The sequence below is a fragment of the Mustela nigripes genome, chromosome 7 (genome assembly GCF_022355385.1).
Source record: "Mustela nigripes isolate SB6536 chromosome 7, MUSNIG.SB6536, whole genome shotgun sequence".
NCBI lineage: Eukaryota > Metazoa > Chordata > Mammalia > Carnivora > Mustelidae > Mustela > Mustela nigripes.
Window position 1 is genome coordinate 22,849,704 of NC_081563.1, and position 15,852 is coordinate 22,865,555.

At 51.6% G+C, this 15,852-nt stretch overlaps 1 protein-coding gene across 1 annotated transcript in view; it reads left to right on the plus strand.

Annotated features, from left to right (window-relative positions):
• The first annotated feature begins 336 nt into the window (after nucleotides 1-336).
• PLB1 (phospholipase B1) overlaps nucleotides 337-15,852 on the plus strand; it is a 96,487-nt gene continuing 80,971 nt past the window's right edge. Inside the window, exons 1-10 of the mRNA XM_059405366.1 lie at nucleotides 337-376; nucleotides 3,547-3,587; nucleotides 4,141-4,184; nucleotides 7,095-7,185; nucleotides 7,525-7,576; nucleotides 9,716-9,802; nucleotides 12,665-12,724; nucleotides 13,498-13,577; nucleotides 13,889-13,964; nucleotides 15,417-15,512. Coding sequence (XP_059261349.1) covers nucleotides 4,169-4,184; nucleotides 7,095-7,185; nucleotides 7,525-7,576; nucleotides 9,716-9,802; nucleotides 12,665-12,724; nucleotides 13,498-13,577; nucleotides 13,889-13,964; nucleotides 15,417-15,512 — 558 coding nt within the window. The 5' untranslated portion in view covers nucleotides 337-376; nucleotides 3,547-3,587; nucleotides 4,141-4,168. The remainder of the gene's footprint in view (nucleotides 377-3,546; nucleotides 3,588-4,140; nucleotides 4,185-7,094; nucleotides 7,186-7,524; nucleotides 7,577-9,715; nucleotides 9,803-12,664; nucleotides 12,725-13,497; nucleotides 13,578-13,888; nucleotides 13,965-15,416; nucleotides 15,513-15,852) is intronic.

Here is a 15,852-nt window from a genome sequence, read left to right on the forward strand (position 1 = left end):
TTGAACTTGTTACCCTTTACTTATTAATGGAGGCTCAGAAATGCAGAGCCAAGGGATAGAGGGAAGCAAGGAGCAGAAAGAAGTCCAGGCAGGAGGGAAAAGGAGAGCCATGAGCGACCTGCCCTGGGACACCTGTGGCTGGCAGAGAACAGTGAGCCTCTTTCCACCGGGGTTCCTATGGGTCGCAGTGACCTCTTGGTCTTCTGCCTTCTACCTCAGGCTGGGGGTTATGGGTCTGTCCCTCCCAGTTGGCATCTTTGGCTCATATCTTCGGGAAGGTGGATCTGATCTTCTTCAATGGGCTCTTGTCTTTGCAGTCCACTTGGTGAGACCTTCTGATATTAAATTTGTGGCCGCCATCAGCAATGTGGAAACTGTGAGTATTTCAAGGAGACAGAGGTAGGAGTCAGGGTTTGGGACAGGGAGTCTCAGAATGAACTCCTGGTGGCCAGGCAGGAGAGGGGAACATTCATTTTGGGAGAGGGGAACATTCTCCGAGTTGAGGATATTCTAAAATCTAGAGGGTCTGTGTCTTTTTTTTTTTTTTTTTTTTAAATCACATGAATGCCTCCCATTCCATTAGGATAAGGAAACTTTCAGAGGTTCTCATTCATAAATTAAATCGATTGATCAATTAAGTCAAAGATCACACAGAATTTTAAAAATTGTTTCCTGAGTTTTATTTATGAGATAAAAAAAAAACGTCCTCACCTGCTTGGTTAATTTTTTAAAAATCGACCCAACTTTGCTAATAGATTCTAAGTGGTCTCTTTTATATGGCCCGGTAAAGGAGAAGGAAAGCAAGGAGAGAGGCGGAAAGAATGAAGAGAGAGGGAGAAGCAGGGAGAGGGGATATGGAGGGGGGTGGTTGGAGAGCAGTGGGGATGCCAGCGTGATTCCCTAGTCCGTGCCGGCCTCCCACAGCCCTGCCTGGCCTGGTCGCAGGAAGGGTCCGCATCCCTGCTGCCCCCAGGGCCAGCAGCGCTGGCCAAGCAGAACACCCATCAGGCCGGCGTTCGCTCTGCCTCACAGCCCTGCAGCTGCACCCCTGCACCAGACCAGAGATATCCCCACCCCACTCCCCCGCCCGCCCGCCATCCCCTTCAGTGCCTTCCTCCCTCCCTCAGCTACCAGGCTCCTTCCCAGGCCCCCCCTCCCCCCCCCCTGTCCCTGTTGCCGGCTGTCCTCCCTGTAACCTCAACCCTTTCCCTTGGGCCCCCGCCAGCCACCTCGGCCACCTCGCTGCCAGCCCCGACCCCCTCCCCAGGCCCCGTGCCACCCCTCCCGAAAGAACCGGGCTTGACATAAGCAAACAGACCCGGGGCCAGTGGAGGAGCCTGGCAGCAGGGCCTCCTACCCTCGTCCTCCTTCTCGGTGCTGGGCGTGACTGTCACGGTGTGTGGATGGGCACAAAGGTGAGTCTACCGGCAGGAGAGAGGTCGAGGGGGAGGCAAAGGAGAAAAGAGGCTTTGTGTCACGGAGAGCACCTGGCGTTTGTTGGGCCCCTATGCCGGGGATGTAGGTGACGCTAGCTGGAGGTCTGGAGCACGTTCCCTTCTGGGTCGGGAATTCACTGAAGGAAGCATGTCAGGCTTCTAGAGTTCCAGCTGTCTACCCTTGGTGACTTCCCTTCTTCGCTGGCAGCTCGCAAGAGCTCTCTCGCTCATGAATTACACTGTGAGCTGAATTACACAGAATTCATGTGTAATGAATTACACCTGACACCAGAGCTCCTGCCTATGACTCTGCTCCCCTTTCTCCTCCTGTGCACTGGGCCTGGCACCCCATCGCAGATCATTACCCTCACACGACGGGCACCCCAGCCTCCGGGGTAAAACTTGAGAGCGCGGTTTTCTCTGGAGGCAGTTTTCCTGTGTGCCCAGAGCCTGCAACGGTGAACTTAGCCTGGTCTATAGAAAGTACCAGGCTGGGGAAAAAATCCAGGAAAGCAGTGAACTTAGAAAGGAAAAGGTTCATAATTCTGGTGCCTTTTCCCTCCCCAAGTTCCTGGAGCTTTCTGTCACCGAGGCACAATCTTCCTTACCTGTGCCTGTAGCTTGTGTTTGTTGAATTGCTCCAGACAACTTTTCCTCACCGAATGTCAAAGATCGGATTTGCAAATGCTTGTAAAAATTATTTGCAAACTAACATACATGATACGTGTTCAGTATAAGAAAAAATCAAAGCGTACATACACAGAATAAAAAGTTGAAGATTTCCTTTGATTGCCTATTCTGCTTCAACACACACACACACACACACACACACACACACACACACACAAGTACATGCCCCTATATATACAGTGAGACAGAGGGAGAGTAACCAAAATAGGGTTATATGGCAATATACTATCTGTGACTTGTTTTCTGTTTTGCTTTGTTTGCTTAGCTAAGAGTTCAGACATTTTCCATGCCAGGGAGGTTACAATTCACTGTATCAACTTCCTTGAAGACGGGGTTTGTGTCTTAATTAGGTTTGTATCTCTAGCGCCATCATGCATTCAGCCAAGGGAGAATATGGCTCCCGCAGGCAAGATGGAGGCAGAGGAGCTTCCTGGGTTTGTCCCCTGCGGTTGAGCACAGGCTGTCCGCTTTGCCTCAGCCCAGGCGCTGCCTTCCCTCCTGACTTCCCCTGCCTGCCCTCCTGCTTTAGGGGTCCTGGCTAGCACTGCAGTGTGATTTTTGTTTAACTTGCCGCCTTTCCCTGGAAATTTTGCCTTTCAAACTCCTTATTAAGGAGGAAAAGTCTCCATCCCACTTGGAGGAAGGTCGTGGTCAGCCTACCCTCCCAAGAAGGCTCCAGAGGGGTGACCCAGTTCTATAGACTGTTTGTCATTTGAGCTTGGGAGGTGAAGGACAGACAGACCCTTTAAAGAGAAGTAGCAGGGGACTGCGTGTAGGCAGTGTGGGTACAATTGTTACCTGTCACCACCACACCTGGAGACACTGTCATCGAGGAATTTTGAAGAGAAAATTTGTGTCAGAACTCAGGAAACTACTACGACTGCCAACAGCTAACATTTACCGAGTACTTTCTACACACTGGGCGCAATTCCGAAGTTCTGGAGGACCCTGCAGAGGACACAGTTCCCACATGACTTACCAGGGTCCCGCCTCAGTTCTCCAGCCAGGGAACCTCTTGGGCAGACCGTGTCGTGTGTTGTCCGGCATTTTACTGGGAGGAGAATCAGAAACTTACTTTGTTCGTTCAAATAATATTTAACCAACAAATATTTATTGAATACTCAGAATGCGTCAGGCGCTGTCCTCAGTCCAAGGAATACAGTCCAAAACAAAACAGACAACGAACTCCTGCCTCGTGGCACTTATATCTAAGTCGGGGAGACAAACAAGAAATGAAATTTTAGATTAGAATGGTTACACAACAAAACAGTCCCTCGTACGTCCATGGAGAGGTCAACGGTCTACATGGCCGCATTTTAATCCAAGCTCTCCTGTCCCTGTCTTCCGTCCTGAAGAAAACATTCCCACCTGCTCAGCCACTTTCCTCGCTCACCCCTCTCATCTTTTCTATCTTTTCCAGCTTCCAGACTCAGGAACCATCACCCTGGACAAGCAGAAATGGTAATTGCCCTGGCACTGCACTCTCAAGCTGAGAGGGGCCTCGCACAGGATCTGCTCTCGGCCCTTGGCTTCATTGATGGGGAAATGAAGGGTCGGGGAGGAGGTGTTTGTTCCAGGTGCCCTCCGGAGCAGATGGACGCACGAGGACAAGAATCCAGCCTCCTGCCTGCCAGCCCAACACCCTTCTGCCCACAGATCCCCCTGGGTCCTCTGGGTGACCCGGGAGGAAACATGGGAAGGGCTGACTACCAAGTTCTTGCTTCCCACCACCTGTCTCCTTGCTCTGCTCAGGGGGAAGGAGGCACGGGTGGGCCAGGGTCTTGTCTCCTGCTACACCGGGGGCTGCACCCCCTTCTAGAGGAAGATCCAACAAAGCTGTCCCCCTCCTATTTTGGGGGCTGCATAGCCATCTGCAGTGTGTCTAGCTCTGGGAAGGATAAATCCAGAACCAGAGCAAGGCTGAGCCGCAGTTTGTTATGAATGGGATCGCACCAATCTAGGGAAAAGGTTGACAAACACAATCTGTTGCTTGTGTGTGCACTTCTACCTGCAGGACTGACCAAAGGCCACAGCAGGTGTGCATGGAAGTGGTGACAGGTGAGTCCTGTGGCTTCCGGGCCAGTTTCCAGATTGTCCCTATCCCTCCCAACCCAGCCACGTTTTGGTTAGTGAAGACAGAGTACCCTAGCGGCCACTTCCTCATGGAGCCTGAGGAGAAGTAGGGAGGCTTTTTGAGAAGACCAGTAACGAACAAGGGTAGGACAAGTCACGTGCCCTAGAAGATGGGGGGTATAAGAAATGTGTCCGAGGGCATCTGAATGACAAGAAGCTAGGAGGCATTAGGGTAAGGGACCTTGGGGTGGAGGGGACATCAGGGGCAGCAGAGTCCTGAAGCTCCTTCTCCCGCAAGACCACAGGGCTGGGCTGGTAGCACTTCCTCGAGGGAAACCGCCCACCATTCTCTCTCCCCTCTCCCCGCACCAAGAAGACCCAGGTCTCGTGCTCAGTCCAATTTCATTTCACAATACCTCCCTTACTTTTAGAATGAACACATCAATCGGGTTCCGGGAAATGAAAAGAAGAACATAAAAATTAACTGCAATCCCACTACCCAGAGATGATCCTTGTTAACATGTTGGCCTTCTTACATATGCATGTGCTTATAAATATGCAATCGGTGGCCTGGTTGTTAGCATTTACTCTCTGAGGCCCCTTACGACTTTATTAAGTCATTCGGAAGCCCCCAAGTCCCTCATGCCAGCCGAATTAGCCTCGCGGGATGTTAGTCGCCTCTGCTTGCTGCTCACTAGGCAAGAATGAGGAAAGCACCTTTCACTTCCTAATTAGAGCGGGAAGCCTCTGGAGTTGATACCCCAGCGGGCACAGTGACAAGTAAGGTAGATAGGGCCCTGTCAATCCAGCCAGCGACTTTCTCCAAGAGCCTGGGAATTACTAGGTTCTCTGCAAAGGACAGGGAGGCATAAGATACTACCCGTCCTTTAAGCTGCCACCCTCCAGCAGGGAAGCTTGAGGCCAGGTGTCCAGCCCTCCAGGATCTGATTGACAGCTGAGGGGATACTGGGGACCAGTGGCAGGCGGGTCCCCTTGCAGGAGGTCAAAACATTCCAAAAGAGGAGTCCTCTGCTGACTTAGTGATTGTCACAGCTCTGCTTCAGTTTGGCCATGTTTACCTTTACATGGCAAAAAAATAAAATAAAAATAAAAAGATATACTGGTGTATTTGGGGGGTTTAGGAAGATGGAATGTAGGTTCGACTCTGAAGCATAAATAAAAGCTGCTGCTTTGCCCGATTTCTCAACTTGTCACCACTGTTTGGTCCCTTCCCCACGTGGTAGCAAGTCCCTACTGCCCTTCATTCGGCACAGAGTGCCCAGGAGTCCCACCGGCCAGAGCTGCCATGGAAGGCAGGGCGGCGAGGGCAGATTTTGCACCTGAATGTCCCCAGAGGCAGAACTGTCCTATAGCTACTGGTGGATCCAGCCCCCCTACTGCACAGGGAAAGTGGGGGGGAGCAGAGTGCCGGACCCAGGAGTTCACTTCAGTGTGGCGGTCGAGTCAGCCGAGGAGCAGCGGGTCTGCCGAGGGGAAGGAGCTCCAGAGACACCCAGGCCAGTGCAGTGGTATGCTGGGCTCGGCCCCAGCTACAGCTGGCTCAGCCCACCTGTCCTTTAATCCCCAAAGCTCCGAGTTCTTCAAATCTAGCCATGTCCTCTCCCACATGGCCATTTTGCAGATGGGGAAACTGAGTCTCAGGGGGGTACACAGACGTTCCCAGGGTTACAGGATCAGTATATGGTGCAGTGCCCACAGCCTGGGCCTTTTGTTCTGACCCCACTGGAAAGCAAGAGAGAGGTGGCAAGGACAGACAAGGCTCACAGCAGACTTAAAGCAAAATGACAGAAGGATCTGTGTGAAAAGCTCCACGGTCTCATCTGATCACAAAGCAGCAATACAGGGCAAGTGTGTCTCCACTGGAAGGCTCTTTCAAACACCAAGCACCAGATATCAAATTTGACCGTTCGCTCTCACAGACTCTGCTGCGGGGAGGGAGGAAGGCGTCCTCCATCCCCAGCCGCCCCCTCACCCGCAGGGGCACACACTGGCCGCATCGTCTGCAGCTGGCCCCTGAGCTTCCTGTTTTGTCCCCACATGTGGGAAGGGGCTCCTCCTTCAAGTCTCCAGGACTTAAAGAAGGAAGTTCATTAGCTGGGATTGAGGGTGAAACCCGAGTCACCCATGACCTAGGTGGCCGCCCAAGCGGACCAAGCCAAGAGACTGGTCTCCTGACTCCCTGCCCGGCTCTGCCACCACCGCACCACCTGCTGCTGGCACAGGGCCAGTCCCATTCCACCCCCGCCCCCAGGCCCAGGTGCACCTGCACAGGGGCAGTAGCGAGGGCCAGGGTGCAGGGACTTGTCTCCTTCCCATGATAGTCTCCAGGCTCTGCCCTCTCCTCTCTGGGGAGCAAGGCACGACTGAACTGCTACTGACAGCGCTATTTTTAGCGGTCCTCTGGCTGTCAGCTCTGGGACGTGTGTTCCCGGGAGCTTTCCCGCCCTGCTGTCACTCACAGGAGGAGGAAGGGCGGACTGAGAGGCAAGCTTCCCCGGGTCCCTGTCCCAGCACACTTTCCCTAACGAGTCGATGGCGCACGACAGCGCACGACAGCGAAAAGCTTGGTGATTGAAAGCTCTGGTTCCAATCCCAGCAGCTTCTGTTTACTCTGCGACCTTGAGTAGCTTGCTTGGCTTCTCCCAGACTCAGTTTCCCCTTCACACATGGAAGGCCCTTAGCACTGATGCTAGCTTTTAGTTCCATTCACTTCCAGGGGCGCACTCGGAGGCTGACCCCGCAGCCGATGGTGGCTGTGAAGGGCGTGCTTTGGAATCGTGGCAGCCACCCTCACGGCTCAGCCCACAGGAGTCCGCCTTTATGGGTCCCCTCCAGCCGGCCGGGCCACAGCCTCAAAGCTAGCTCTCTCTTCAGTCCTTTCAGACATCATCAGATATTTCAACCCCTCCGTTCTGAGGCCTCTGTGCACCTCTGGGAAGAAAGCGGTACCCCATATTGGTGTCACGTAAGTCTCATTTCTGGCATTTTCTGGGCCATGTTCTCCTGCCTGTCTCAGGCACCTGGGCGGGTGGCGGGGCAACTGTCGGCAAAGGCAAAGAGAAAGAAAGGTCTGCATTAAATCAAAGTCCAAATGTGTCTCTGGCATGGATCTCTGGTCCATCATGCCTGATGGGCCTCGTTTTAAAAATCAGGTCAATGTCTGCCCTGCAGAAGGGGGCGGGGTGGGGGGGCGGAGCCATGTGGCCTCAGGCTCTGAGACCTGCACCTGCAGTGGCCAGAGCAAGCTTCTGGCCCTCGGAGATGTTCTAGCCACCTGATTTTTCTCTGCTCTCCCTCTGTGCAGAGACTGGCGGATACAGGCAAAGGAATTGGTGAGGAGCATGAAGGAGAACCAGGTGAGGACCCGTCTCACTGAGGTAGGGGCTGCCCATGGCTGCTCGAGGTGGAGAGCAGGGGGACACCCTGCTGAACCCAGCAAGCAGTGCAGCTGGGCCACCCCCCCACCCCACCACCACCACAAAGATGCCCTTCCCATGGCGAGTCTCTGGGGTCCATTAAAACCAAGGGCCACTCCTTATGTTCACAATGCAGTGCTGCCTAATGTCAGCACATAAAAGTGACTTTGCACTTGGGAGATAGTTGAGAGCTTGGATGCCAGAGGGTATGGTTTGAGTGTGAATCCTGAAGTCTCCACATGTTAGTTGTGTGATGTTGGGTGAGGCCCTTAACTCCTCCAAGTCTCAGTTTCCCCATTCATGAAATGGGTAAAATTACAGAGTCTGCAGCACAGGCTTAGGGAGGATTCAGTGGGGTCTCAGATGTGTCCAGCACAGACGCGTTGCTCAGTGAAAGCCTGTCATTGTCAAAGCCATTGGGGGTGATGATTGCTGTTATTACCATATTCGTTTTAGTTCTTGGGTGGAAGTCATGTAACGGACAGGCTGGGGTCTGCTCTCCTAGCAGTTCAGACACTCTTTACTGGGTAACTCATATGAGTTTATAATAAGCGCCCTCTGATCTTTTGTGCCCTCCTTATGGGCAAGGACCAAATCAAGGCAAGCCTTAGCTATCCAGCTGGCTATCACTAGGCCCTGAGTCTAGACCCCTAGAACCAGGGGAAGATGCCGTCTCAGCCAGCTGTACATTCATCACAGAGTTCAGGGATTAAAGCTACAGGAACAGTGACAGGTACAGGAGATATGCATCCTTTTACTGGGAGAATTCCAGAACTTCCAGAATAGTCATAACCTTCTGGAGAATGGCTGGGCGAGCCTAAACCCAATCCTGTAATTTTACAGATGAAGAGACTGAAATCCCAAGAAGTCCTGGGACCTGCCCAAGTCCACACAGCTAGTTAGAGTTAAAATCTAAAGTGCCTGAGCCATACTCCAAGGTTCCTCGAGTGTGCACTCTGTTGCCTCTTAAAAAACAAAATGAAGTTTTATTTGTTCTGCAAATAATACATGTTCATTAGAGAAAAACCAGAAAACACATATAAGCAAAAGGAATATTAAAGCCATCCTTCAACCTGATACTCAGAGATTGTAACTGGGAACAAATTGGTGTATATTCCCTTCCATGTTTTTTCTAAGCACATATATCTGCATATATCTGTATGTGTTTTATTAAACAGGCATGTTACTAGATGTAGATACTTTTTATAACCTGCTTTTTCTCTGTGTAACATTTCCCATGACAATAAATACATTTTCTAGCATCCTTTTTTTTTTTTTTTAAGATTTTATTTATTTATTTGACAGAGAAAGAGAAATCACAAGTCGGCAGAGAGGCAGGCAGAAGGAGGGGGAAGCAGGCTCCCCACTGAGCAGAGAGCCCAATTCGGGGCTTGATCCCAGGACCCTGAGATCATGACCTGGGCAAAAGGCAGAGGCTTAACCCACTGAGCCACCCAGGTGCCCCGCTAGCATCTTTTTAACAGCTACATCTTACAAGTTTTCCACAATTTACACAGCAATCCCCTAATTTAGACATTTATGTTGTTTACAGTTTTTCACACTTAGAAACAAGGCTTCATCATTGCAACTAAATCTCTCCCTATATTCTCGTTTTCTTAAAATACATGTCAGGAAATAGAATTATTAGATCAAGGGGTATGCCCTTAAAAATTAGTTTTGGTACATTTTGCCAAATTGCCTTCTAGGGAAGTTATACAACTTTAGATTCCTGTCATGTACTTCTTTTGAAACAAAATCATAAATATGATTGTATAGGTGTGGGTCATAAAAGTGAACAACTTGTGGGGCGCCTGGGTGGCTCAGTAGGTTAAAGCCTCTCTGTCTTCGGCTCAGGTCATGGTCTCAGGGTCCTGAGATCCAGCCTCACATCGGTCTCTCTGCTTGGCGGGGAGCCTGCTTCCCCCACCCTCTCTGTCTGCCTCTCTGACTACTTGTGATTTCTGTCGGATAAATAAATAAAATCTTTTAAAAAAAAATTGAACAACTTGAAAAGAAAACAGTTCTTCTAATGCCAGTTCTCATCACTCTGTCTTTTTATGTTCTTGCCCTTTTTTTCAGCAACTTGACTTTCAAAATGACTGGAAGCTCATCAACGTGTTTTTCAGTAACTCAAGCCGGGATCACCTCTATCCCTCCACCCAACAGGTGAACCGCAGGCCGGGAGGCAGAGGTTGGCCGGTGTAGGCATGAAGGCAGTGGACTGGCCCAAAGCCCACCTGGTCTACACCTGTCAGGCTGGGTCTGATGGTAGCTATTTCAGAACATGGGCAAACAGACAGATAATGAGTGGGTGTTGGTATCTAAGGGCTCAAGGAGCCATATTCAGGAAGAATGTTTTTAACATACCGCCCTTCGTATCAGGAACAGGAAATCGAGGTGTAGAGTGGCTCGAGTCAATGTTCAGTCTGTGACTCAGGCAAATCAGTTAAAAATAATTTGCTTCTTGTGGCTCTGACTGTATGTTAGCACTGAATTTGGGAAATAAAACAGAATATGTGTGCTCTTGTGGCCTGTTGGCCCATAAACACACATTCCTTGCACTCAAGCCTCCCTATGACACGGATTCTGGAGTTCTTTCATGTGTGTGTACCTTTAAGCCTTCTTGCCTACGCAGTGCATTTCCATGTGTACGCATCCGTTACGCACTATTCACTTTGGTGATAAGGGAGAGCTGGTATTTATGTAGGTAGACTGTAACTTCCAGGCTCTTTGGCATGCCTGGGAACAGGACATGAAATGTGTGACTATGCTTTATATTTATGTAGGTGACTATCTGTGAGTTAAGTCTTTACTGGAGAGTAGTCCCAATTAGGATCAGTTGAAAGTATAAGGGGTGGCTTAGATACCTAGGCTCTGGTGACATCAATGGCACACAGACTCCTCCTCAGGAACTGAAGCCTTAGGCACATAAGTCCCTTGTGGCAGACCAACTCCCTTCCCACTGTGCAATCAGCCACCCCCCAGGGACGCCACCGGGCCAATGGCCCAGGCATAGGTGGGGTTTCTTGAGTAGCTGTCCTCCTTCCTGTGACCTCTGTCCCACAATACCTGCTCTAGCCTTCCTCCAAATTCCCCGTGCTCCCACTGACTCCTGGCCCACCATCAACCCCTTCCATTACTGATGTTGGGCCCCGGGAGGATGCTGATGGAGGCCCACCTTCCCTGACCAGCTTTGGTGGAACAGTATTCCTGCAGATCTCCTGGGTTTGTAGCATATAGATCTTGAAGCCTTATTTTTCTGCTTTATTCCCTGTTTTCTCCAGCACCAAGTGTAATTCCCATGCCCTGTTTATTCTCTGCTCTGGTCATTATGTACACCAATATTTATTCATGCATTTATACATCCACACATTGAAGTGCTCCAATGAGATTCTAGGCATTGCTGCATTCCTCTGCATATCCACTCATCCATCCATCTGTCCGTCCGTCCGTCACCTTGTCATGCACAGATCCTTCCTCTCTTCCTACATGCAGGCTGTTCTATTTACACTGAGTTTGTGTATGCTAGCATTTGTTTGATTTGTTTTAAATGTTTGAAGGCATTCGTTGGTGCTTCCACTCATTCATGACTCCTTAAAGATAAACACACATTCCTTGCACTCAAGCCTCCCTATGACACGGATTCTGGAGTTCTTTCATGTGTGTGTACCTTTAAGCCTTCTTGCCTACGCAGTGCATTTCCATGTGTACGCATCCGTTACGCACTATTCACTTTTATTTTTAGTTGGACAAACACTGCACACATTCTTCTGCCTTTAAAAAAACGGAAACATTCAAGTCCAAGCTAAAATATCCTTTTGCCACCACCTCGACTAAGGAGTTTCTACAGCAGGGCTTGCCGTCAGGGTCAAACCAGGCAGGGATGCCCCAGGGTCCCTAGGAAAGACGGAGGTCCCGAGTGTGGAAAAGATGGGCAGCAAGGACCTTTCTAGGCAGAGCTCCCAAGACTTCTCCGAATGGAAAGTGCACTGCTCCATGTCATGTTCAGGGAGACGCTCACTTAGCCTGCAGGGAGCAGACAAAATCTTGCTGGCTGTGGCAACAGAGCAGGCTGAAGGGCCTTGACAGGACACCTTTGCCTCAAAGCAGGGAGGCGGGAGTGGGAGCTGCCCTTCAGGGCTCCTCCAGCCCTAGTGATTGACAGCTGTCTCCAGAGTGCCTGCCTGTGTCCCCCCAGGAGACAGAGAGGGAACTCGGCCCCCCATGTCTTCCTGTCTGAACCAAGATGCCTCAGGCGACAGCTGGTTTGCAGGCTGCTTAGGAGTTTGCCTTGTTGTAGAATTTATTAATTTATTATTAGTTTCTTTCTTTCTTCTTCTTCTTTTTTTTTTTTTTTACCCTGAAAAGGTAAACTATGGTGATTTTTGAAGTCCTCTCCTTTGTTTATTTATTTTCGTGACCAACAAAGAATTGGAGGGGTAGGAGGTGTTTTTAAATACTCAGAAACAGGGGCTGGCTAGGATTTTTTCCCTGAGCTCTTTTCTCCCTGGGGGGCCCTTGTGGCTGCAGGGGCAGGGGCGGGGGGCTCTGATAAAAGGGTCCCATGTACAAGTTTTGAGACCCAGCTGGGTTCTTAAGTCCAGGGGTAAATTTGTTCCTTCTTTGGCCCTGATTTTCTTCAGAGAAAAGTGATTCCATCAGCCTTTGGGTGTAGTCTGGGGCCCCCTCCCTCCTTGTGAGCTTTAGAATGGCCCTGACCTTGGTTTGCCCTTCCCTGGCCTGAAACTTCCCATTGGGAGAGTCTGGTTTTTCCTTAGTGAATAATGGGTTGGGGATGTCAGAGAATGGACAAAAATCTGGGTCCAGACTCACCTCCAAAGCCTAATGGAATCACTTTTCTCTGAAGAAAATCAGGTCCAAAGGGGGAACCCTTTGGACCTCCTGGATTTAAGGACTCTGATAGGATAGGGGTGGGGAGAGAAAGGGACAGGCCGGCCGGAGCCTGCTCATCCTCGCCCCCACGTGCCCGGCCCCCCTGTGCTCAGCCCGTTTCTCCTCCCCAAGCAGAGGCATGTGGAGGGACGCCTGGACACTCTAGCTGGGGCTCTGGACTACCTGCACCAGGAGGTGAGACATGCAGCCCGGCCCGGTGCCCACAGGCCCTGATGCAGGCCCTGAGCTGCCGTTCCGCGTGGACATCTTGGGCCGGGGACGAGGAAACTGCCCTTCCGAGGGTTGATGGGCCACGTGCCACTTTATTCCCAAGTGGCCTCTACTGAGAGAGGGAAAATGGACCCGGGAGGGAAGCCAAGACCCAGGGGAAAAGCAGAGGCTGTGGAGGAGCCCATCTTCTCACCTTTTAAGGAAAACCGGTCGGGTATAGAGCTCTTGATAATCAAATATTTCTGAGCCAGACTTCTGGGGAAAAAGAAGGGACAGAGCACAGTTCCTCCCTGGGGTCTCAGTGACCCTCCTCTTTCCTGAGGCCTCTAAGTCTAGGGCAGGGACAGCCCAAGACTGTTCCTTTTGTAAAGTGACCTTTATAAGCTCTGCAGTTCTGAGAACAAAGGGACCTCCCCCCACACCCTTTGCTCCCCGGGGAGGCAGCTTTTCAAATTAGTCCCTCCACCACCAACGTCTTGCTCCCATGTTGAGGCTCGCTGGGTGTGCTCCTGGGATGGGTGGCGAATGAAACCTTTCTTAAATGGCAGAGCTGGCCCTGCCTGCAGCTTTGGACAGACCCCAACCAAATGCCTCCCAGAGGATGTTTTTAACCAAGGAAAGTACCCCCAACATGTTTGACCAGACACCAAAGAGTCTCCAACCCAGGGTTCCAGAGAAGCCCCTGGGCAGCCGTGGTGACCTTGCCAGTGCTCATCATTTCCCTCGTCCCCTCCTAGGTCCCCAAAGCATTTGTGAACCTGGTGGATCTCTCCGAGACTCTGCTGGTCTCTCACGGGGACCAAGGGACTCAGCTCAGGTAAAAAGGGAGGTGACATGAAACCAGCATCTGTTCATTGATGGCTGTGTGTCAGCCGCAGTGTGGGACACAGGCATCCGTCCTGTGGGGGTGACCCTACCCTTTATTCTCCTCCAACGTGTGCCTCCTTCCTTCTCCGGCACCTCTAAGACTTCCAACTTCTCCTTCCACACTCCTTAAGCAACCCCCAGGATGTCCCCCCTGCCCCCGGCCCCGTCCTTCCCCTGCCCCATTCGTCCTGCCTCATTCAGGCAGCCTGAATGGCCGACACGGCACCCACGCTCTCATTTCTCGTTTGTTTTCACCGGCAGTCCCGCGGCAGAGCCCTGCAGAGACTCAGGGGAGACCTTGAAGCTTTCCAAGATGGTGACACAATGGTCCTATCAGGTGAGCCCTCCCTGGGAGGCTGGCTGTGGTTCCCCAGCGGCAGGTGGTCCTGGAGGAGAACAGTGATGGCAGGAACAAGGAGGGAGCAAGCTTCTTAATGTCCGACTTCTTCCACTGAACCCAGCACTGAGAGTCAGGGACCAAAGAGAGCTCTTCTGCGTTCTCTTCCTAGCAGTGCTCTGGTGTTCCCTTGTGTGAGGTGGGGACTGGTGGGGGTGGGAGTGGGTGGTGGTACCTAAAGTCAAAGATCAAGAACTCTGCAGATTCATTCGGAAATGCTTTCGGTCCTTCTCGCCGCCTGTATCATGCAGCGGTGGCTGGTGAGCTGGTTTGCCCAGGTGGGGCTTGCTTCCCAGACTGCGGCCCCTGACCAAGTCAGGATTCTAGAAGGTGAGCCATTCTAGCTTAGAGAAAGGATTCAAGGGAGCATGGAGGGCTCAGTGGACACCATCATCCCGGTCAGCAAACAGCTCACAGCACAGGTTCCTCCTGACCTGTGCTACCAGGATGGTTTTGGTTTAAGAAGCAAGTCCTACATGAGGCTGCTTATGGCTCTTCTCACTTGGGAAATGACATGTTTGGTTTTTGTTTGTTTGTTTGTTTTTTATACATAAACACATACATATTTGTACTTTCTTTTTTTAAAAAATTAATATATAATGTATTATTAGCCCCAGGGGTACAGGTCTGTGAATCGTCAGGCTTACACACTTCACAGCACTCACCATAGCACATACCCTCCCCAATGTCCATAACCCAACCACGCTCCCCCTATCCCTCTCCCCCCAGCAACCCTCAGTTTGTTTTCTGAGATTAAGAGTCTCTTATGGTTTGTCTCCCTCCCCGGTCTCATCTTGTTTCATTTTTTCCCTCCCTTCCCTCCATGGGCACCCCCACCCCCGCCCTGCCTCTCAAATTCTTCATATCAGAGAGGTCCCATGATAATTGTCTTTCTCTGATCGACGTATTTTGCTCAGCATAATACCCTCTAGTTCCATCCACATCCTTGCAAATGGCAAGATTTCAGGGGTTTTTTGATGGCTGCATAGTATTCCATTGCATGTATATAAACCCCATCTTCTTTATCTGGAAATGACGTCTTTGGAGTGGCAACTAGCAACCCCCTCGACAGAACCCAGCCCTGGAGGAGAGCACGGGGCCCTAGCACGAGCCGGCCCGGCATGTACTTCTCGAGCTCCCAAAGAATATATTTCAGGTCCATCTCATGTATTGCCTGTTGCTGGGGCTTCAGAGGAAAATGAAAACCTGGTTTAGTTCATCAGAGGGTCCCAATATGGGAGACGAGGGGGAGCGCCCAAATAGCGTTTAATTCTGAACAGCGCAGATCGGTGATCTGGGCCTCGGGCCCGCTCGGAGCTCCCTGGTCAGAGGTTGGGGTGGACTGGATCTTGCTCAGGCTCTGGGTGCCCACCTCCCCGCTCCCTTCTTCAGGAGAGCTGGGACCGTCTCCTGGCCACCAGCAAGTACAACAAGCAGGAGTTCTTCGTGGTGGTTTTCCAGCCTGCCATCTACGAGACCCCCCCTTCGGTGAGTGAGGGCTGCCGCGAGGAGCGGAGACCAAGCCTCCCCCCGTCACCGTCCCCTCCACAGGAGCCCCAGCCCGGCAGGGCTTCCGCAAGCCCAGCACAGGCAGTGTTGGGAGAGAAGGGCTGTGTGACTCTCTTATACTTTCTTGACACTGTCCCCCACAGGCTTGGGTAGTAGCCCCAGGACATGGGCTCCTAGACGCACAGCAGCCCAAAGGTAGAGCCTCTCTCTCCCTGGGAGGGACAGTGCTTGGATTGCCCCCGTTCACCCCTCTAGTCACTGGGCGAATGCCTCTTGCCCCACCGGGGCTGCCCAGACCCACGAGCACTTTGGTGCTCCC